This window comes from Mastigoproctus giganteus, chromosome 11, assembly GCF_048544385.1.
Source record: "Mastigoproctus giganteus isolate SK-2022 chromosome 11, ASM4854438v1, whole genome shotgun sequence".
NCBI lineage: Eukaryota > Metazoa > Arthropoda > Arachnida > Uropygi > Thelyphonidae > Mastigoproctus > Mastigoproctus giganteus.
The window spans coordinates 27,940,843-27,966,268 of NC_143585.1; the positions used below are offsets into that span (position 1 = coordinate 27,940,843).

The window sequence follows — 25,426 nt, forward strand, 5'->3', positions numbered from 1 at the left end:
GGCTTTCAGCATATAAGCCCTCCTATTGTGTCTGCGCAGAATTACAGACACACAGACAGTGTGAGTTTTGCAAGATATAAGACAGGGCTCAGTTTTAGAAGGATTGAAATTAGCTAAGTTATCTTTGTCCCATTGGAGAATTACCTGGAGATCAGCATTTTAGGAATTAGTGGTGGATATTCAAGAAATTGAAGGTGTTTGTGCTGGGCAAGGTTTTCTCAAACTGTAAGGTGGAATGCAATATGCTATCATCAGCAAGATTAGAGGGAACAGGCATTCTGCGTGTTATCAGACACTAAGTCTAAAACACTGATAGATCCAATATCTTTCTATTTCAGAAGATTTAGGAGAAGTCCAGTTGGCCTGCCTCCCTAAAATCTATTCATGCACACCTTCTGGATGGTAAGCCCTGTTATATCATTTAGGTGGCAACGAACGCGTAGAGTGGTTCTCTTCAAGATGCCTGGTCAATGGGAAGAGAAAAAGACCAAACCCTCCAGCACATGGCAGCACAATAAAACAAATGGCCCTAAGTCCCCAGCGGGTTTCACTCCCCCTCTTACGGCAGAGGGCGCCTCCGTAGCCAGGTGGGAAGGAGCAGCAGTGCGTAGCACACACTTCTTGATTAGACCGGGGTTCGAGCCCGTCACCACCAAATACGGAAGATGCGGGAAGGTCAGGGAATGACCACCGCATATCCCAGAGCAATATGGCCTTAGTTGCTAATGCTCCTAAAAACCAAATAACTAATTAACTCTTACGGCAGCGAGAGGATCAGAGTGGAAGCAGAGGGTGCTAAGAATCTCTGGGTATGATCAGGCTGCCATGCACGGAAACTTAACTTGACCTGTTACAACGTAAGATCGCTCATCGGTGAAGACAGGATACTAGAGCTGGAAAAGGAATTAGAAAATGTAAATTGGAATATCATCGGTTTGGCTGAAAGAAGAAGTGAATCACTTATAAGATTATCAAGTGGAAATCTGCTGTACACCAGTGGAAACAGTGAAAGGAGTTGGCTTTCTGGTCCATAAAGATATAAAAAAACAACATTTTGGAATTCAAAAGTACATCACCAAGGGTGTCAAGACTACTACTCAGGATTTCTAAGAGGTATAAGCTAAAGGTTATAATGATTTATGCACCAACATCGAGCCATGATGATGAAGCGGTTGAAGAAATGTACAACAAAATTGAGGGTCTTCTAGATGAACAGAAAACTCACTACACTATCATTGGGGGGGGGACTTCAATGCTAAGGTTGGAAAGAGACAAAACAGCACAGAAAGGGGAACTATAGGAAATTTTGGAATTGGTGAAAGAAATGAAAGAAGTGAAAGACTTGTGGAATTTGCAGAATCTAGAGGAATGTCAGTAATGAACACTTTTTTTCAAGAAAAGGGTGAACAGAAAGTGGACATGGAAGAACCCAAATGGATTAACAACTAATGAAATTGATTTCATCCTCACTAACAGAAGATATATCGTGAATGATGTTACTGTCCTGAACAAGGTAAATGTTGGAAGTGATCACAGAATGATAAGATGCACACTTGATGTAGATGTAAGAAAAGAAAGGAAAAAACTGACTCGAGTAAATAATACAAAGGTCTTTGAGATAACAGAAGAGGAGAAAGAGCAGTATGTACTGGAACTTAAGAACAAGTTTGAACTTCTGCAGACTGTTCAGGACCAAGATATTGACGAGGAATATTACAACTTTCTGAAAGTGATAAAGCCCAAGAAAAGCCCATAGGTAAAAAGAAATCCAAAGAAGAAAAAATCAGTCAAGAAACACTTTTGATGATGAACCAAAGACGACAAATGAGCAATAAAAACACTGATGGAGAAAATTGAGTATACTGAGTTATGCAAAGGCATTAGAAAGAGACTCAGAGAGGACATAAGAAAATTTAACACAAGAAAAGTAGAACAAGCATTAAGGGAAAACAAAGGATTTAAATCAGCAGTCATGAGCAGTAATACAGAAAGACAAATGATACTGAAACTGAAGAATAGCAATGGTGAACTTATGAATAGCAGAGAAGGCATAATTCAAATAGCAGAAGACTCTACTATAAAGAGTTATACAAGGAGCGAGGGAATGATGCCAGCAGTGGGGAAGATGGATCGCAAATTAGTAACACATACAACATACCTGATATCCTTCCTGATGAGGTAGAACATGCATTGAAGAAAATGAAGAATCAGAAAGCTTTGGGGGAAGATGAAGTTACTGTAGAGTTGTTAAAATTTGGAGGAAGAGACATGACACAAAAACTGACAAGACTCTTCACAAAATACATTAGAAAAGGTGTGGCGCCTAAGAAGTGGAATAATGCAATCATAGTTTTACTGCATAAGAAAGGAGATAAATCAGAAATTGGAAATTATAGACCAATTAGCTTGTTATCCCACATCTACAAGTTGTTCACAAGGGTCATTACTAACAGATTAGAAAGAATACTTGATGAGAATCAACCAAAAGAGCAAGCTGGCTTTAGGACAGGATTCTCAACTATGGCTCACCTTCACGTAATGTCACAGCTAATGGAGAAGGCAAATGAATATAAAACACCATTATGCCTGGCATTTGTGGATTATGAAAAGGCATTTGACTCCATACAGCATAAGGCAATGTTTCGGGCACGGGAAAGACAAGGCCTATGCCTTGTCTTTCCAGTATATAATATAATATACCCCATATATTATGATTTTGAAGAAAATATATGAGAATTCTACTTCCTTTATTAGACTAGACAAAGGCAGTAATAAATTTAAATTGATAAAGGAGTTCGACAAGGAGACACAATATCTCCGAAGTTGTTTACTGCTGCCTTTGAGGAAGCTTTCAGAAGATTAGACTGGTTACAGAAAGGAGTCAATGTGAGTGGAGAGTACCTAAACCATTTACGATTTGCAGATGACATTGTAGTCATAAGCCACGATCCCAAAGAATTAGAGGAAAATCTTAATCAGTTATGCAGAGTTAGTAAGGATTAAAGATGAATATGGACTAAAGATGAATATGGCTAAAACAAAAGTAATGATAAACAGGTATGCTACAGAAAGGGGTATAATGATTGAAGGAGCAGTAATTGAAAAGATGGAGTCATATACTTATCTGGGACAAGTCATTAGCTGTAATAATGATAAATGGATGGAAGTCAAGAGAAGAATAAATTTTGGATGGATAGCATTCAGGAATTATAGTCACATACTGAGGAGCAATATCCCAATTTGTCTGAAATGTAAAATAATGAACCAATGTATACTCCCCACGATGACTTATGGAAGTGAAACTTGGGCACTCACCAAAAGAATGGAAGAGAAGCTGAGAACTATACAGCGAAGAATGGAACAAATTATATTGGGAATCAGACTGTTAGATAAGAAGAGAAACACATGGATTAGGCAGCAAACTCAAGTAAAGGACATTCTTATCAAAACTAAAGAACTAAAATGGTCTTGGGCAGGACACATAGCTCAAAGACAGGATGACAGATGGACTAAGAAAATAACAGAATGGTACCCAAGAGGAGCTAAGAGGAAACCTGGAAGACAACAACGGAGATGGACAGATGAAATTCATGAGTTTTTGGGTAGTAAATGGATGGCCAGTGCTCAAAACAGAAGGAACTGGAAAGTTTCTGGAGAGGCCTTCATCCTGCAGTGGATTGAAAATGGCTGATGATGATGATGATCGTCATCATCAGCAAAACTATGGATAGGATTTCTAGTCAATGAAAGAAGTCATTAATATACAGGTGGAAAAGAGTGGGAGAAAGAATTGAACCTTGGGAACACCAGCATTAGTGGTGAAGTTAGAAGATAGAGAGCAGTTCACCATCCACAGTGAGTGATCAGAGAGAAAACTACTCAATTACAAAAAAATGCAAGCTTATTTAGAACACCTTTATGCCAAACGTGATGAAAAGCCTTTCAAATGGGAAGAACTGCATGAGTTTCACCAATTTCATTGAATTTGTCAGCTGTGAATAACATAAGCCAGTATATCACCAATGTCTCATCACTGGCAGAATCCATACCACTGTTCGTTGAGCAGATAAAAGGTTTCTAGATAGTTTAGGAGTTGGTGGTTAATGGATTTCTCCATTATTTTAGAAAGATTAGAAGTAAGTGCAACGGGATGATAATTGTATGGGAGGAATTTGTCACCCTTTTTAGGAACTGGTTGGATTTAAGCAAATTTTCAAAGAGAGTGTTTTTTACACTTTCTTATATCACCAGTGGTATTAGAAAGTGCAAAAAGGTGACACAGAATAGGAGTAAACTCAGAAGCACAGGTTTTGAGAACAAGTGGAGAAATACCATCAGGACCTGGTGCTTTCTTGGCATCAAGACTGTTCAAAATTAAATTCTTCTGACATCTTTTTGACAGGAGGCAATGAATGGAGTGTATAGAGATGAGCAAACGTTGGGCTAATAGCTTTAGCAAGGGATCAGAATGCTCAACTACTATATGGACAAGAAGCAGGTTTTCCTCTTAGCCTGTTCAGAATCTAGTTGGGACTGATGAATAACTGTTTTAAAATTGTTTCAAGCTTTGGTGTAGGCAAAAAACAAAACTGGAGATTTGGATTCAAGCCAATTGCGATATGCAACTATCTTATCTTGAACATCCATAGCACATTTATTGGAAAATCAAGCTTTATATAAAGGACAAGATTTTTGTGTAGATCACTTCTGAGCCGACCGGGCTAGCCAGGTGGGTAAAGTGCCTGCCTGGCAACCCAAAGGTCGCGGGTTCGAATCCCGCCTCGGGCTTGGATCAAAGTACTGCAAAAACCTTGGGAGGTCAACTATGGCCACAGAAGCCGATGCGCCAACAACTACCAAAGGTCACTTCTGTGATCTATACAAACATTGACATCAGAAGATTTAAAACAATAATCCAAGACAAGAAAGGAAAAAAGAATATCAACCCCGGGGGCTCACATCTGGTTGAGTATGGGCTTGGCACACCCAGGGTCCTGAGCTGGATATCATCATCCTTCTCTTTCTTGATGATATCATTCCTTTCTACTTTTGACTCTCTCTCTCTCTCTCTCTCTCTCTCACTCTCAGGGTAATGCAGGAATTTTTTTTTTTTTTTTTTTGCTGGTGCAGCATAAGCTTCAGGCTTCCTTGCACCATATGGCTAATAATAATAATAATCTTGCAGATCATACCATTTTACATTCTTATAATGACAAACAACATGAGGTTGAGAATGACTGCAAGAGAAAGGCTCCACTGGAGAAGAGACCATCACCAAGTTGTGATATAAGGTGCCTAGAGGACCACCCTCCTTAGCTGCGTACTTGGAATAGTTTTTTGTGAGAAAAAGATGGGCATTTTATTTAGCTACAAATAAATAGCAACAAACCTCGCCTTAAGAAGCACTGCTAGTTATATGCTATTTACTTGAAATGCAAAATTGAAGCAATTCATGATGACTTGCTTCATAGAATGAGATTGATGTATTTTGTAGGGGATTGGTTTTTATTTTAGTTATGTAAGCAAATGAGGCAAAAGCCTCATTTGTTTATATAAATTTAACTAAATTTTTTTTCCATCAGTTTGTCAATTTATTCTTGCTTTTGTGCTTTAAAATGGAAACAAGAAAGTCTTAGAAATGTGGTGTTAGTTGGGATGTTGAGAATTGCACTGAAGTATCTAAGGCCACAAGGCATCAGTATATCATGTGTGTACATTGTGTGTTTGATAGTATATAACAGAGTTATGGTGCTCAATACGTTCTACGTTGATATCAATATTTGTAGAAGAATAAGATAAATTTACCTTAATATGATACGTAGAACACTTCCTTATGATACTCTCCAGAAATTAAAACAAATAAAAGATTAATGCAAAATGATTACATAAAAAATCAATTGAACACAATTCAAAAATTAACTAAAATTCAAAAAACAATTTTAAAAAATTAATTTAAAAATTTTTAAAAACTATTTTCCTTCCTGAAGCAAACAATGCTTTTTGACTGTGTGTCGTGTCATTTTTTTGATACGTGGTTAAAGTTTTATTGTACCGTTTGATCAAATTGTTAAATAGTACCGGTCTACCTCAAGGTAGCATTGTCTGCTTCAGGAAGGAAAATTGGTTTGCAAAATCCTTTAATTAATTTTTTAAAATTGTTTTTTGAATTTTAGTTAATTTTTGAATTGTGTTCATTTGATTTTTTACTGTAATCATTTTGTGTTAATCTTTTATTCGTTTTAATTTCTGGAGGATATCATACAGAAGTGTTCTACGTATCATATTGAGACAAATTTCTCTTATTCTCCTACAAAGTATAAATTGTGTGCATTCACTGGTCGGTTTTTCTGTTTTATGGGATGAAAAACTCAAGTTTTCAAGGCACAATATGGCCTTAGCAGCCCTTGTGCCATTAAACACCAACAAAAACATCAAGTTTTCAGCAGGAGAAAACCATGCAGCCCTTGCTTGAAACTAACTTAGCTATAGGATAAAAAAAAAAAAGCCCATAAATATCTCCTTTCCATCAGAAGTATTCTTCAACATCAGCTGGCAATGGGGATCAAACCCAGACCTTTTCTACATGATGTGAAAGCAGTTACTTGGCTAACTGTGTGAGTGTGTGATACAACTTACTTATATGGTATTCTCCTATAGTGTAAAATTTATCAGTTGTTCAGTTTTTCTTTAATTTTAATTTCACTCTTGCTTCACTAGGAGATTGCCTTTGCTTACACCTACAGTTTTAATTTTCTGTATTAATATTAAATATTTTAATGAACTGTTAATTTTCTGCTGTAATTTTTTAAAATACTCTATATCAGGGATTGGTGCTTATGCCAAAGTCGGCGCCTCCATAGCCAGGTGGGCAGGAGCAGCAGTGCGTAGCACACACTTCTTGATTAGACCGGGGTTCAAGCCCATGATCACCAAATATGGAGGATGCGGAAAGGTCAGGGAATGACCACCGCATATCCCCAGAGCAATATGGCCTTAGTTGCTAATGCTCCTAAAAATTAAATAACAACAACAAATGCCAAAGTCAGCACCATGAAAACTACCTCAGAAGGCTGCGTGAGATGATTTCATTTAATCATCTTGGTATTTATATGAAATTCTCTGGATAAGCATATTCATGTTCCAGTTTAAAATCATTCACACAGAATTTCTCTAACTGTATTTCAATCACTCACTCTGTGGGCAACCATTTTTGAAATGTAACTGGGTGAAAATGACAACATTGCACACAGGTCTCCTGATTTCGAAAATACAACAAATACCCCCCCCCCCCCACACAATAAATGAACCAGGCTACGAGCCCCCCACACCACAGTTAATCTGGAACACCATCTTTGAAAAGTTTCCCATTCCTGATCTGTATGTATTCAAAAATATTAGTTATTTTACTGAAACAGACATAACAAAATAGAATACATCAAAGTAATATATTTTTTTTATTTTATAGAAATGATGAAAGTAGTTTAGAAGACAACATATGGAGTGGAATATGTTGCGTTGTTGTGTTCTTTCTCATTATCAGTGTATTGGCATTTCCAAATGGTAAGTATAATTTTATTTACTAAATTTATGTTAAAATTGTCTATATTATTACAATCTAGTTTTCATTTTCGTGAAAACAGTTTTGAGTCTTTATGTCTTCAGATATAGGTTGTACAGAAAATGTCAAAGCCTGATTACAAAGTACAAAAAATATTTCTCCATCCTTATGTTAACCTGAGTGACACACAACTTTGGTCAATATTGGTCAAAGGTAATATTTTAATAATATTGGTCAAAGTAACTCTTGCACATACCTCAAGTGTTCTTATCTGTTTCCCCAACTGGACATATTATCTAGGTGTTTCAAGTGAGCAGGTGGCTAATGCCAGGGAAGAGTGCCTAAAAAACTTCAAGGGTTGTGTTAGTGTTGTTAAATATACAAGAACAGTAAGTCTTAATTGTTTATATAGTAATGTTAGAAGTGTCGTCAATAAAATGAGCTAATTTGAACTGCTGGTTAAAACAAGTAACGTGGACATAATAGGGCTTACGGAAACGTGGTGCCACCCAGAAATAGGGGATGATGAGTTTCAGTATGGCTTGTATAATGTATTTAGGAAGAATAGGGTAGATAGAAGGGGTGATGGGGTAATGCTTCTTTATCAGAAGCAGCCCATGTGTGACGATAGCTTTCCTGGATTCAGATATTTCACGTGCTAGTATAGAATCTGTATGATGTGAGATAGTTGGAAAAAAAGGTATAATGCGAGTAGGAGTAATCTACAGACCAGGTGATTGTGAAGATTATGACGAAAGCCTCTACAGGCAAATGGAATGGGCTAGTAAGCATCAATGTCTTATTATGGGTGATTTAAATTTGTCTCTAATTGATTTGAGAAAATGGGAAGGAAACTCAACATGGGGAACAAAATTTTTAAATCAACTAGATGACTGTTATTTGTATCAGCATGTCAGGGAAAGTACTAGAGAAAAGAATATCCTAGACCTCATCATCACCCATGAATCAGATGACATAACAGGGCTGACAGTAGAGGAACCAGTAGCAGGAAGTGATCACAGAGTTCTACGGTGGATAATGTAGAAAGAGGTAGCAGTAGTAAAAGGCAAAGGAATGGGTTATAATTCCAGAAAAGGAAATTACAATGCCTTAAGGTAGTACATGGCCTCTATTAATTGGGTAGATATCGCACAGAGAACGAATACAATTGAACTGTGGCATGCTTTTAAAACATAAATCACAGACGCCTTGAATGCGTACTTACCATTAAAAAAAATACTCCACGAGGAGGGTTCCAAGTTGGATGAATGGTGAAGTTGCCACATTACTTGAGCAGAAAAAGGTGGCATGGAAAAGTTACAGAGCAATAAAAAGTACTGAAGCCTATAACAGCTACAAGATGATTTGTAATAGAGCCACAGAAACGGTTCGACAGGCAAAGGCAGTTTATGAGAAATCACTAGCAAACAGAGCAAAGAGGGGAGGATAAGGAATTCTTCAAATATATAAATGCTAAGAAGAGTAGGACAGACCAGATCGGACATTTACATAAGGAAAAGGGGATAGTATTAAATACACCAGCTGCCGTTGCAGATGAACTCAACAGTTATTTTGCATCGATATTTACAAAATAAAAACCTTTTGTGGCAATGGGAAATTGTGGGAGCAAAGTTGAAAAATATGTAATTAATGATATTGAAATTTCCCAAGATTATTTAATGAAAAAACTTTCGAGCCTACAGGCCAGTAAAGCTCCTGGAGTTGATGGAATATACATTATAATCTTAAGGGAGGCGGCAAGTGAGTGCATTGAACCATTGAGGCTAATTATGCGAGCATCACTAGACTCTGGGGAGATTCCGTTGGATTGGAAAAGTGCCAATGTATCTCCCATACATAAGGGTGGCTCTAAGAGTGAAGTGGGAAATTATCGACCTGTCAGTCTGACTTCAGTGGTAGGAAAAATCATGGAGGCAATGATCAAGGGTGGAATTCAGGATCATTTGGATAGAATTGAAATTCTCAAGGATACTCAGCATGGTTGTTTTGTAAAGGGAAAATCACGTTTAACAAAACTGGTTTGCTATTTTGAAAGGATCACTCACTAGCTGGATTTAGGGAATAATTTCGACATTGTTTATTTAGATTTCAGCAAAGCTTTTGACTCAGTCCCACATGAGCAGTTGCTTTATAAGCTGGAACAGGTTGGAATCACTGGGAAAATCCTTAGATGGATAGCAGGATGGCTTCAGGGCAGGAGGCAGAGGGTTGTGATAAATGGCTATTCCTCAGATTGGGTTGATGTAAAAAGTGGGGTTTCCCAAGGATTAGTATTAGGACCACTGTTATTTTTAATTTTCATAAACAACATTGATGAAGAGATGGAGGGCATGATGTCTAAATTTGCAGTTGATGTTAAAATTGATAGAGTAGTTAATGATCACTGTCCAGCTGAGCTTCTTCAGAGAGACCTAGATAGACTTCAGGATTGGAAAAGTATGAAAGTCAGAAAAATTGCAGCTATGCTTTAATCCAACAAAGTGTAAGGTATTACACCTGGGAAACAGTAATCCCAAAATAACTTATTCACTTGGTGGAGTTCAACTGAACCCAGTACTGGAGGAAAGGGACTTGGGTGTTAGAAATGAAATTCTCTGAGCATTGTAAACAGGTTGCAAGGAAGGCCCATGGTGTCCTATCGAACTTTTGCAAGTAGAGATAGGGACGTGATAATCCCATTATATAAGTTTTGTTAGACCACACTTGGAATACTGTGTTGAAGTATGGAGACCGCACCTAAAGAAAGACATGGAGCTTCTTGGAAGGGTGCAAAGACGGGTAACTCGCCTTGTGAGATCGGCAAAAGGGCATCCTTATGAAGAAAGACTTCGAATATGTGGGTTGCAGAGTTTGGAAACTAGACACCTTAGAGGAGATTTGATTGAGGTGTTTAAGGCTCTGAGAGGCATCAGTAAAATGAATGAGGACGAAATTTTCAAGATTATAAATGATGCTAGAACCAGGGGACATAAATTCAAGTTACGGGGGGGGGGAGATGTTTCGATTGGACTGCAGGAAGTTTTATTTTAACCAGCGAGTTATAAATTTTTTTTTTTTTTTAGGAGCATTAGCAACTAAAGCCATATTGCTCCGGGGATATGCGGTGGTCATTCTCCGACCTTTCCGCATCCTCCGTATATGGTGGTCACGGACTCGAACCTCGGTCTAATCAAGAAGTGTGTGCTATGCACTGCTGCTCCTACCCACTTGACTACGGAGGCGCCGAGTTATAACTTACTGGAATAAGTTGCCTACATGTGTGGTAGAGGCTGACATTTTGGGGAAATTCAAAGGTCATCTGGATAGTACCTTTGCATAAGGGAAAGACATAGTTTGATAGGTTTAATGCCCTTTTCTTTTATTAATTATTAGGTTTTTTTTTTTTTTTTTTTAATCATTGTTTTATTCGTTTTTTTTTTTTTTTTTGGCTGCTGCAGCATAAGCCATAGGCTTTCTTGCACCATGCGGTCATTACTAATGCTAACTTCACTTCCCCCCCCCTCCAGTTGAGGCACATACCATGAAAAGAATAGTTCTATGGTCAGCATGTGGTGTGCTATAACAGACAGTAAGGTTCTGGCATTGGCTTGTTTATGGAAATGGCTTTAACCACCACTCTTTCTGACATCGCATTTGCATGTCAGAAAGAGTGGTGGTTCATCTCTACCACTGGATAGATTCCATCTACCATGCAGGTTTACATTGGAGGAGTTGTAGCGATCAATATCTCCCAATTTTCTATCAAGTAGATTGGGAGATATTTATCTATTTCATAACCATTGTATTTACCCAGTAAAATTCTTGCTTTTAGATTTCTTTGTTTGAATATTTAAAGAATAGACAGGATAGGTATTTTGCTAGTTAAATCCCTAGATGAGAGAGAAGATTGAATTGCTAATGCATGGAAACATCACTTCTTGTGTGACGTGACTATTCTTCAACAGAATTACATATAATGATATTTCTAACTCTCTCTCCCTCTCTTCTCTAAAATACTTGCATAGATTTTACCTGGTCCACCTTAGTATACCAGGTAAAACACTAAGTAGTTTCAGCTGTGGCATTCAACTTGATTTCTCCTTTTATGTATTGGAGAAATTAATGCCCCCCTCCAATCTTCCAGAATTTGTCCTTCAGAAAACAACCTCTTGATAATGTGGTGCAACATCCATGACACTATTTTGCCCTTCAACTTTCAGCATTTCAGGTATAATTTTATGTACACAGTCTATGTATCCATATCTTCTGCCTATCCTTTCATGACATTTTCTATCTCAACAGCAAAGATGGTATCCACAATTTTCTCCATTTGAGTCTTTTCATCAGAATATTTATTTCATATACACCTGAGATACCTTCTGTTTTGTTTTTACTTTACCCTTATCATTTCTGATTACCATAGTTATGGTTTTCTCCCTTTTCTGAGATTTTTTAAACTAAACTTAAAAATATTTTTCCATCTTCCCAAAGGTTTCCACATCTTTCCCAAGGTATTTCTTTAGATTTTTACACATGTATTTAAATCCTTTTATGCTTTTCTATATATTCTGTAAGGATTTCTTAGGTTTACTCCTTTCTGTGACGCCTCTGTGCAAATTATCCACATCACCAAGAGGAGTGGAGATTAAATATTAAGACACTCCATGTTTTGTACAAGTCAGTACAAAACATGGAGTGCTCAGTGCTCTCATAATTATGGCTAAGGGCTTGCTTACTTCCTTTGCCACCTCCTTTAATGTAACTGGATATATCCCATCTACCCCAGATGCCTTTCTTATGTTTAACTTCAACAATTTCTTCTCCACTTTTACAAAATCATTTAACTGTCTGTTAAAGAGTTTGATAAACATCTGGCCCTCTCCATCTTGAATAACTTCTCATGTGTGAATGTAGATGCAAAATACTCATTTAGTTTGGCAGCTATCTGAGAATGATCATCTACAGTCAAACCATTGATATCGTGGACTAATCTGATTCATCCCCTTCCTTTTAGAGTTTATATAAGTAAAGAAGTCTTTGCATCCTTTGCAAAAAGATTTCTCATAATCTGCCTTCTCTTGCCTAAACGGCGCCTCCATAGCCAGGTGGGCAGGAGCAGCAGTGCGTAGCACACGCTTCTTGATTAGACCGGGGTTCAAGCCCGTGCCCACCAAATACGGAGGATGGATGCGGAAAGGTCAGGGAATGACCACCGCATATCCCCGGAGCAATATGGCCTTAGTTGCTAATGCTCCTAAAAAAAAAAAAACAAATAGCTTGCCTAAACTCCTTTGTGACTTGTATCTACCATAGGCTTTTGTGTTTCCTGATAATTTATATGTATCCCATGCATTTTTCTTCTCTGCCACGAGTCTCATTAGTTCATATGACATCCATTTGGGCCTAAACCTAGAACAGTATTTCTTAGTTGGAACAAAAAGCATGGTAACTTCCAAAATTACTTCCTCGAATGCTTCCCATTTAGAATTTGCTGTTGGCAACATCATCAGTTGGTCCCACTGTATAGAACTTATAAAATCTCTGAGACCACTGTAGTCACCTTTATGAAAGCAAAAACCTTTCCCTTTACCCCTGATGGTAGTTACATCTATGTATAAGTTAAGTCCAATAGCATCATTAGCCAAATCTGAATTAACAGAATATTTGCAAGGTGGCATCGTTTTAAGTTATATCTCATATTGTGAATACCTTCACAACGAGTTGCCATGATATTGCACTACTTCAAATAAGTAACGCTTCACCTGAGGAGAAGACTAATGTTACTTATTCTCAGATGGATACCACCACCCAGATGGCACCGTTTCAGGGCTATTTTGTATTTGTGTGGGATAATAACTCGACTATCCAGTTGTCCCTATTAGACTTAGAAAAGCAAAAAACGGCTCCCCTGGTGCCGTTTCAGGGCTATTTTGTATTTGTGTGGGATAATAATTCCACCAAACTGACTTGACTATCCAGTTGTCCCTATTAGACTTAGAAAAGCTAAAAGGTAGAGGGAAAGTAATAGTAGGAGTGGAAGAGGAAAAGAAACGGTGTAGAAGAATGAAAGGGACAGTAACTCCTTCAACTCACACCACTCAAAAACTCATAAACTCCTCGAATAGGCAACGCTTCCCCAGTGGAGAAGCTGTTGTTGCCTATTCTTGGAAACTCCGGACATCATCAGGCTCCCCCTGGTGCCGTTTCAGGGCTATTTGGCCCTTCTTCGGTGGGTGGGTAGGTACCCAAGATTGTGAATGTTAAGTAGTGCAATATCATGGCAACTCGTGAAGGTATTCACAATATGAGATATAACTTAAAACGATGCCGCCTTGCAAATATTCTGTTAATTCAGATTTGGCTATGTATTAATGATGCTATCGTGCTTAACTTATACATAGTCTAGACTTTTTCATAGCTTGAGGCTTTAGCCCTAAACGCTTTATAGGTAGTTACATCTTTAAGTAAATCCCACATTAGTACACTGTGATCACTGCCACTTAGTGGTTCCTTTATCTGTATATTCTTAATGCATGAATAATCATTGCTGATAATCAGATCAAGAGTGTTACTCCCTCTTGTTGCCTCTCTAACATGCTGCTGTAGAAAACAATCTCCAATAAATCCACAAAAGCCTTGCTAGTGTGTGAGTGAACAACCCACAAGTTCCAGTGGGAAGTTAAAATCCCCCATTATAAGACACTCTGATTTACTGACCAACTCTATTTCTCTGTATAATTGTTCATTGTACTCATCAGAGTCATTAGGCCTATAACATACTCCTACTCTCAACTTGGTTTTCCCAGTGCTTATGTCACACCAAACTGACTCAACACTGCACTGTCCACCCATGTTAACTGGATGCACTTTCTTAGATTTTATGTGTTTCTTAACTAACAGCATAACTCCTCCTCCTTCTCCCTTCCTATCCTGTCTATCCTTTCTGTACACATTGCACTTCCCAAATTCCAGTTCTGCATTCCTTATATCTGTGTGACACCATGTCTCTGATATCCCAACAATATCTGCCTTTGATGTCTTCACCAGCCCTTCATATTATTTACTATACTCTTAGCATTGGTGTACATGCAAGTATACATGCAACTGTTCTTACTCTTAGTTACTCTAACACAGCCCATGTATTTACTTGTTTCACGACTCCCAGTAGTTCCTGAAATTCCCAGCAACTTGCTTTCCGGGCTGCTGCTCATTCCAGTAGTTCAATCTCATGCTGCTCATTCCAATATTATTGGCAACAGGAAAATAGCATATATGATTACAGGTGCCAGGGTATATAGAAGCTATGAAATTGAATCAGATCATTATCTGCTAATAGGAAAGCTAAAGATGCCACCAAGATGGAAAAAATGGAATTTGCCGCCAATGCCACACTGCTCCAATTCCAAGATGGAATTGGAGCAGTGTGGCATTGGAGGCAAATTGCTGCTATGGATAAAGGGATGGTTGAGTGGGAGAAGACAGAGAGTGATAATCAATGGACACTGCTCTTCCTGGACTAATGTTATTAGTGGAGTCCCTCAGGGTTCAGTGTTGGGTCCACTGTTGTTTTCTGTATTTATAAATGATATTGATGATGGTATATCAGGCTTAATGTCTAAGGTTGCAGACGATTCGAAGGTTGGTAGGGTTGTTAATGACACCAATGACAGTACACTGCTGCAACAGGATCTAGAAAAGTTGAGCTGATGGACTGAAAGGTGGCAAATGAAGTTTAATATTGACAAATGTAAAGTACTACATATGGGAAGCAGTAATCCCAGAGTAACGTATCAACTCTCTGCTACCACATTGACAGTAGTAGAGAATGAAAGGGACCTGGGGGTAATTGTGCAGTCAGATATGAGTTTTCTGAGCAGTGCAGACAGCCTGCAAGAGTAGCCCATAGTGTCTTGTCAATGATATACAGGAATTTTTCTAGCAGGGATAAGGAGGTTGGTTGGTTTTTTTTTTTTTTTTTTAGGAGCATTAGCAACTAAGGCCATATTGCTCCGGGATATGCGGTGGTCATTCCCTGACCTTTCCGCATCCTCCGTATTTGGTGGTGACGGGCTCGAACCCCGGTCTAATCAAGAAGCGTGTGCTACGCACTGCTGCTCCTTCCCACCTGGCTACGGAGGCGCCTGATAAGGAGGTGATTATCCTCTTGTATAAAGTAATGGTCAGGCCACACCTTGCGTACTGCATACAGGTCTGGAGGCCTCGTTTTAAGAAGGATGTAGAGCTGTTGGAAAGTGTACAGAGAAGGGCAACAAGATTAGTGAATGGAACAAAGGGTTGCTCTTACGAAGAAAGGCTTAAGTTTTGCAACTTACAGTGTCTGGAGACTAGGCACCAGCGAGGTGATCTCATAGAGGTGTATAAAGCCTTGAATGGTTTGAGCATGCTCAATGCGGATGGGATTCTTACTCTTGCTCAGAATAATCACCTGAGAGGGTATAAATTCAAATTGAGGAAAGACAGATGTAGGATAGATGTGCGGAAGTTTGCCTTTAGCCAGCGGGTGGTTGATTGGTGGAATAAACTTCCATCTGTCATTGTAGAAGTTGATAGCTTAAATAGATTCAAGGGAGAACTTGACAAACATTTGGAGCGAGTGGATGGGTGAAATAAGCGTTTTTTTTTTTTTTTGGCTGATGCTATATAAGCTTGCTTTCTTGCATCATGTGCCTTTGCTAATGCTAAAAAATCAAATCAGAAAAATGAATTAAATTTGACTAGAACTTTCAGAGTTACTCTATTAGATGAAGAAAGTATTCAAACCCTTTATAAACAGAGAATAAATCAAATGTCAGAAAACATCAAAGAAAGTGATGATATAGAAATAGAATGGGAGAATTTAAAAAATATTCTCATTACAATAGCAAATGAATGTTTGGGAACTAAAAGCAAATGGAAAAGAAAAAGAGGAATCAGAAATTGGGATAATGATATTAAAATCATTACTCAATAAAAGAAAGAAACCTATAAAAAATGGTTAAACAACAAAACAATAGGAGCAGAAAGTGAATATAGAAGAAAAAGAGCAATAGCTAGAAAGGCATGTAGAAAAAAAATAGAGTAATCCCATATTTCTGTAGATGTGCACTTTTCATTTATTTACTCTATTAGATGAAGATATCCCTTTCCATCAAAAATGGAAAGGGATATATCAGTGAAAAGACCTAATTTTTATAAAATCATAAGAAATATGAATAAGGACATTAAATAAAATACTGATCTTCAAATAATTAAAAAAGAAACCTGGTTAGATTACTTCCAAAATTTATAGACAGAAATTGATACTAATTTGTATAATATATCACCAAATGAAATTATGGATAGGGAAGATATATCTTTACGAGAATTTAAAGATGCTTTAAATAACAGTAAATCTGGAAAGTCTCCAAGTGAAGACAATATAAACATGGAATTAATAAAGTATGCTGGTAATAATTTCCATAGAGACCTGTTAAGACTATAATTTAGTTTGGAACCATGGAACAAGTCCATCAAGCTGGAAGAATGCCCTTGTCATTCCTCTATTTCAAAAAGGTGACAAATCTTGTTGTGAGAATTATAGGAGAATAATCCTTCTAAATGTTGGATATAAATTATATGTACGATTATTGTCAGCAAAATTATAGAGATATATTGATCCAACTTTATATGAAGAACAAAATGGATTTCCAGTGTATACATTAAAAATTTTAATAGAGAAAAACAGAGAATATAATATCGAAACACATTTCGCATTTATTGATTTCAGGAAAGCTTTCGATATGGTCTCTAGAGGTAGATTATTCTCTATTAAAATTAAAACAATGAAATATTATTAAATTGTTTAATTTTATTATTAAATTATTAAATTAAATTAAATTATTATAAAATGCTATAATGGATGTCTATCATAATAACAGAATTGCAATCAAGTCCAACTCTGATATAACTGAATGGAAATCAATCAATCGAGGAGTTCATCAAGGATGCCCGATGTCACCATCGTTGTTTAATATTTATATAAATGCAATAGTCAAAGAATGGAAGAATACTATCAATTGTGGTTTTAAAATTGATCGCGTAACCATATTAAATACTTTATTATTTTCAGATGATCAAATAATAATAGCTCAGAATGAAGATAAACTTCAAAGATCAATTTTTACCTTAAATAATATTGCTAAAACATTCGGAATGTAAATTTCAAATGAAAAGACTAAAGTTATGGCATTTAAAGGTAATTATCCAATCAGAAGCAAAATAGTAATAGAAAATACCATCCTGGAACAAGTAAATTTATTTAAGTATCTTGGATGTTATCTTTCTTATGTCGAAGAAAAAGATATAGAATTAAAGCTTTCCAATATTCTAAAAATTACAGGTTTAATTAACAATATCCTGAAACCGAATAAAGTTCAAAAGCATACAAGGATAAAAGCTTATAATATAAGTAAGACCCACTTTACTCTATGGAAGTGAAACATGGACAATTAAATCAAAAGATGAGAAAAGGATTGAAAGTGCTGAAATGAAATTTATTCGCCGAACCATTGTCTATAGATTATTAGACAAGAAGAAAAGTTCTGATATTTGCAAAGAATTAGCTATTGATTCAATAATAGATAGAATCTACAAATACAAAGGAAAATGGATTAATCATTTGGACAGGATGCACCAGCAAGATTACCAAAGAAGATTATGAAATATCGGCCAGTTGGAAGAGGAGATCCAGGATGTCTGAAGAAAGGATTGTTTGGTTTGAATTTTATTGGCGTATTAGCATCTAAGGCTATAATGCGCCAGTCTGAAGAAAGGATGGACTGAGACCATAACAGGCCTAAATCTTTGAAAGGAGGATGATGATGATGAAAAAAACAATGTTAAAAATTATAATGATACAAAAGTGGTGCACACTACAAATATGCAAAATTTATGTAATTTATTTTATTTTTTTAATTGTTAATTAAGATTTTTCACGGAACACAGTTTGGGAAATTCTGCTATAGATATCCAACTTTTTTTCAAAAGTGTTAGTTACTATATATCTATATATAAAACTGTAAAAATAATATGTTTAACAGTAAAAATAAATAAATAAAAAAGAGGTGACCATGAGCATAAGTGGATGCATAAACAATATCCAACAACAATCACATAATATATAGAGGCAATATGAAACAAAAAAAAAAGTAGAAAATTACTGCATTTATACATAATTTTGAGTCACACTGTTTAATGGATATCATTGGTAATATAGGTTTCAGTAAGCTTAACAAATTAACACATTCACTTCCAGATTGCAAACTTGAATCAAAACGAACTGCAAATTTTGTGCCTTAATGGAAATATGTGCCCATTCAATTGCAGTCATTAAATGAATGCTATAAAAGGAAAGGCACGTAAAATGAACAACAACTGCTTGATAGCGGCACACTGATTGAATTATGGGCTATTTGCATTACAGCTGTAATTTTTCTTAGCATCAATTGCACTGTCTAAAGAGCACTGTAAAAGCTATATACTTGGTTCACAGTTTTGTATGTTCTTTGCTTATGTTGAAGTTATTTTATCTAATTTTGTATTTTCCACAAGAAGAAAAGGTAAAATATTTGAAAGATTGTTTGCCAAATTTTAATTCGGTTAATGTAAAGAAAGCCAACACGAGAACCAGAGGAAACTTTTACTGGTCAAAAGCGTTTCTCAGTCCCGCAGCTTCTCCCTGTATTCTCGGTAAACAGATGGTGCGTGTTATCAATAGTGGCAGTAGATAACGATGTGTTGATTAGTTTTTTCTTATTAGTATTAGTAACGGCCGTATGGTGCAAGAAAGCCTATGGCTTATGCTGCACCAGCCAAAAAAAAAAAAAATAAATAAAAAAATAATAAAATAAAAATAAATAATAATAATTAATAAATAAATAAATAATAATAATTAATAAATAAATAAAAATAATAAAATGAAATAAAAAATAAATAAAAAGGAAATTAATCCTATCATCCTATGCGCTTCCCTTACCCGAAAGTACAATCCAGATGACCTTTGAATTTCCCCAAACTGTCGGCCTCTACCACCCATGAAGGCAACTTATTCCAGTAATTTATAACTCGCTGGCTAAAATAAAACTTCCTGCAGTCCAATCTAAACATTTCCCCCCGTAACTTGAATTTATGTCCCCTAGTTCTAGCATCATTTATAATCTTGAAAATTTTGTCCTCATTCATTTTACTGATGCCTCTCAGAGCCTTAAACACCTCAATCAAATCTCCTCTAAGGTGTCTAGTTTCCAAACTCTGCAACCCACATATTCGAAGTCTTTCTTCATAAGGACGCCCTTTTGCCGATCTCACCAGGCGAGTTACCCTTCTTTGCACCCTTTCAAGAAGCTCGATGTCTTTCTTTAGGTGCGGTCTCCATACTTGAACACAGTATTCCAAGTGTGGTCTAACGTAAGCCTTATATAATGGGATTATCACGTCCCTATCTCTACTTGAAAAAGTTCGATAGATCGTCGATAGGACACCATGGGCCTTCCTTGCAACCTGTTTACAATGCTCAGAGAATTTCATGTCTGACCGTATCGTAACACCCAAGTCCCTTTCCTCCAGTACTGGGTTTAGTTGAACTCCACCAAGTGAATAAGTTATTTTGGGATTACTGTTTCCCAGGTGTAATACCTTACACTTTGTTGGATTAAAGCACAGCTGCCATTTTTCTGACCATTCTTGAAGTCTATCGAGGTCTCTCTGAAGAAGCTCAGCTTGACAGTGATCATTAACTACTCTACCAATTTTAACATCATCTGCAAATTTAGACATCACGCCCTCTATCCCTTCATCAATGTCGTTTATGAAAATTAAAAACAACAGTGGTCCTAATACTGATCCTTGGGGAACCCCACTTCTTACATCAACCCAATCTGAGGAATATCCATTTATCACAACCCTCTGCCTCCTGCCCTGAAGCCATCCTTCTATCCATCTAAGGATTTTCCCAGTGATTCCAACCTGTTCCAGCTTATAAAGCAACCGCTCATGTGGGACTGAGTCAAAAGCTTTGCTGAAATCTAAATAAACAATGTCGAAATTATTCCCTAAATCTAGCTCGTGAGTGACCCTTTCGAAATAGCGAACCAGATTTGTTAAACATGATTTTCCCTTTACAAAACCGTGCTGAGTATCCTTGAGAATTTCAATTCGATCCAAATGATCCTGAATTCCACCCTTGATCATTGCCTCCATGATTTTCCCTACTATTGAAGTCAGACTGACAGGTTATTATTAAAAGCAGATTATCAGAGTTCATGAGTGGGCTGAAATTTACTTATGGGTATGTTTATCCCTCCTTCCCGCTGTTTTAACCTGATACGAAAATGACTTCTACAGACGGTGTGTATTATCGGTAGTTGCAGTAGTTGTTTTCCTATCTGGTTAAAACAGTGGGGATAAACACCCTAAGACAGGCAATCTGGAGGGTGTACCCATAAGTAAATTTCAGCCACAAAGGCATTACACTCGTAAACTCCAATAATCTGCTTTTAATAACGAGAAAAATCTAATCAATACATTGTTAGCGGGTGGTTGATTGCTGGAACAAACTTCCATCTGTTGTCGTGGAAGTTGATGGCCTAAATAAATTCAAGGAAGAACTAGACAAACTATTGGAGAGAGTGAATAGCTGAAATTTGTTTTTTTTTTTTTTTTTTTGCTGATGCCGTATAAGCTTGCTTTTTTGCATCATTTGCCACTGCTAATGCTAATAAAAAGGATCCTTGCAAATTTAAGTGTCAATGAACAGATCAAGATTAATGATATAAATTACAATCAGTTTCATGCCTGCCATGCACTTTAAACAAATATAGTGTCTGTTTATCATTTTCCCTCTCTCTGACCCCTCCCTCCCTCCAAAGCAGTGACTTTAATAATCAACATATTGGAGTTATATTCTAGTATAATTATAACTTTAGAAATTTTGTTAACTAGGACCATTAGCCTTGCTTCACTGGTGACATCCTTCTGAAAGTTGTAAATAAATAGAAATGATTTATTTAAATTTAATGAAAATTCTTATACTGGAGTGGTATAAGAGTGTTTCATTACATAATTAATCTATGGATAATCATGACATATTGTTATACCCAAATTACTGTCAAAACTTGGAAAAGATTACACAAATTCTTAGTCAGACTTCATCCTGACATAGAAATTGTACAATCATTTGGACATGAATGGTTGATATTTCTGTAGTTTTCTGAAATTATTGTTGATATATTGTAATTCTGTTTAGTACAAAATAAATTTAGTTTATTTTGTACTAAATATAATGACCAGTTTTATCTCTCAAAAATCGATTTATCTGTTAACCCCTGTGTTAACAATTAGTTAGTGAAATTTTTGAAATTTATGGTGTAAGTGGGTGGGTTGCTAGTTAACAGTATTTTGATATTAAAAGCTTATTTCTTTTCATAATCCAGATTTGGATCTATATATATATATATATATATATATATATATATATAATTATCAGTAAAAATGGTTTAATTAAAAAAATTGCAATTAAACATATGACAGTAAACTCCTGTTATAATGCTCCTGCTTTTAATGCTCTTTTCTTCTGGCCTTGTTAAGGGACAAAGAGCATTAAAAGGGTGAGTAAGTCAGTCCGTTAAGTTTCATGAATTTTTTAAAAATTTTATAGTGTTCTTCTTTAAAACGTTTTCCTGCTTATTACACTATTTTTTTGAAAGTCCAAAGAAGGAATAAAGGCGAAGGTAAAGAAAGCCAACACAAGAACGACAGGAATCTTTGATAAACTTACCAGGCAAACTCATTTCCTGCTACCGCAGTTTCTCCTTGCATTCTCAGTAAACAGATGGTATGTGTTATCGGTAGTGGCAGTAGAAGTTGATAACGATGTATTGATTAGTTTTTTCTCATTATTAAAACCAGATTATCGGAGTTCGTGAGTGGGCTGAAATTTACTTATGAGTACACCCTCCAGACTGCCTCAGTCTTAAGGTGTTTATCCCCTCTGTTTTAACTCAGTAGGAAAACGACTTCTATTGCCACTACAGGCAGTTCCTGCTTTACGAGTTTTCGCTTTACGTGTTCCCGGGTTTACGAGTTGTTTTTTTTTTCAAGTATCAACAAAATCAAAAATATGAACATTTAATTGCAAAAAATGAATGTTAAACATTCATAAATCCCTCATTTCAAACCACATGCCTAGCTGTACAATACAGTGCCCCCCGCCTTATGAAAATAATCCGTTCCAGAGACACCATCACATACAATATATTGTGAAAATATCATAATGTGAACCCAATAACACATTGTTTTTTAGTTATTCATTTCAAGACCTCAGAAGTTGAAATTTTCGTTATATAACTAAGCTATTTATCTCTCTAAAAGGTCATTTTTATAACGGAAATTGTATTAGTTACTAATTCAAATCATTTAAAACACACTGCACTTTCATCATTATCATATGTTCCATTATAAGAATCAATTTTGAATGACTTTGGGATATTTTTCTAAGGCAAATTTATCGAGGTCATGACCATAAAACAATAAAAACAATTTGCACTTTCAGGTTTATTGGGCTTTTCTGTTAGTGCAATCAATTATAAACGGGTAGTAAACTCGATGTTATTGCATTTGTGAAAATACCGATAGCTGGAATTGTGTGGGTTTTTACATTATGGTGAAATGTGTTTCTCCTTCACAGCAATCTTCAATCATATAAAAACATAAATAAATTTTCAGAATCTGCTCTTCATTCTTTTTTTTTTTTAAGCTTTATAAACTTGTTACTCTGCACGAATTGTGTTAGTTGCAATCTCATTTGCGCATATCATGTTAGTTAGTTGCAATTTGTGCATGCCACTAAAAAATGCATATGCATGCTATTATGAAATTTATAAAGAAAATAAGAGATTATCTTGGAAACAAATGCCTCTTGAACCATTTCTGAAGAAGACGACTCCTTGTGCAACAAACCAACAAGTGCCAAGCCAATAATGAATAAACAACGAGCATGCATTTAGTTGATGATGATGAAGAATGAACATTCATTAACATTTGTAAGTCATAAATAATTTCTTTAAATTATAATTTGCTTGATTTTACAGGCTATATTTTCATTTCTTTGGATAAATCAATCATTGTTTAAAGATAAACTAAATAGCTAACTAATTTCATTGTTGAGAACATAACCCCTGTTTTTAACATTTTATGTCTATGGGTAATATATTCCCGCTTTATGAGTTTTCGCTTTATAAGCATGCGATAGGAACAAATTAACTCGTAAAGTCGGGAACTACCTGTGCTGATAACATGCACCATCTTTAGAAGTTGTTTTCATATTGGGTTAAATGAGCTGGAAGGGGGGATAAACACCCTAAGACTGAGGCAGTCTGCAGTACCCATAAGTAAATTTCAGCCCACTCATGAACTCCGATAATCTGCTTTTAATAATGAGAAAAAACTAATCAATACGTTGTTATTGACTTCTCTGCCACAACCGATAACACGCACCATCTGTTTACTGAGAATGCAGGGAGAAACTGCGGTAGTGCGGAAACGTGTTTGCCTAGTAAGTTTACTGAAGTTTCCCCTGGTTCTGGTGTTGGCTTTCTTCACCTTAGCTGGAATAAACACTGATATAACTGTCTTTTCTGTTCTTCATAGAAATTACTGGGAATGATATAAATCATTCCCAGTGATTTTTATGAAGCAGTGGTGTGTATTTAACTCAAAACTTTGAGGAAAGAAAAGCCAAAAGCCAGTCTTTACAATTCAGTGTCTATCCATTTATTATATATATATATATATATATAATAAATGATTTTAAATATAGTTATATATATATACTTGACATTGTTTGTCCATTTTCCTTGCTCATACAGGTAATTGGTGTCCATTTTGTGTGTGTCAACATGGTATCAATAAATTTCTTTAATGGCTGCATTATTATTATGTTAATGTTACATTTATACAGTAATGCTCAAGATATGCTTAGTTTAATTTAATAAATAATTATAATAGTATGCAAAAAAAAAAAAAAAAACAAGTACTTCGTGTGCAGAGTTTTGACCTACATATAAACCACCATTTCAATAAACTGCAAAAAAAAAAAAAAAAACTGAACAGTCAATGTTTCCTATTAAAATATTGATGAAATATGAAAAATAGTGAGAGGTGAGGGACGACTTTCCCACTTATAATGCACTTTTGTGCTAGTCCTCTAGAAAGTGCTATAATGGGAGTTTATTGTATGAAGTTAAATATATTTTTAATTCCTTCTTTGCATTCTTGTAGGTCCATTTACAAGACCACACCCAGCATTTTGGAGGATGGTGTTTGGTATGTTTAGCATTTAAAATTATTACTTTTATCTTATGCTTTTGCTGGAAACTTAAAATTTAGAATTGTGGCATTGCAATTTTACTGTTTTGTAATTTATTGTACAAGGAAGTATGTTTACTGATGAATTTTAAATAGCTAATAAGAAATAATATTTAAGATTCATTTATTGTATCAACAGAAAACAAAAAATCCTAGCTGTATGATAAATAAATAACAATTCCTGCTTCAGAACTAGGAATGCACATGTATTTGCAAAATGAATGGTACCAAAGGATTCAATTCAATAAAGTAGTGTAATAAAAACTTGAGCAAAGAATTGATATTTGCGATCTGTCTTGCTGGAGATCAACCTCAGCATGAATACTAAAATAAAGACAAACTGTCTATGTAATGCAGACAAGTACCAGCACATAAAAAAAGTATTCTATTCCAAAATAAATAAAAAAAGGATCCAAAGAAAATCTCTGTATAATTGCAAAAATAAAAAATATAAAAATAGTAAATAAG

At 35.9% G+C, this 25,426-nt stretch overlaps 1 protein-coding gene across 1 annotated transcript in view; it reads left to right on the forward strand.

Annotated features, from left to right (window-relative positions):
• Pss (phosphatidylserine synthase 1 homolog l(3)77CDf) overlaps positions 1–25,426 on the forward strand; it is a 115,097-nt gene that overhangs the window by 5,422 nt on the left and 84,249 nt on the right. The window contains exons 2-3 of the mRNA XM_090384645.1: positions 7,466–7,560; positions 24,872–24,916. Coding sequence (XP_090240771.1) covers positions 7,466–7,560; positions 24,872–24,916 — 140 coding nt within the window. The remainder of the gene's footprint in view (positions 1–7,465; positions 7,561–24,871; positions 24,917–25,426) is intronic.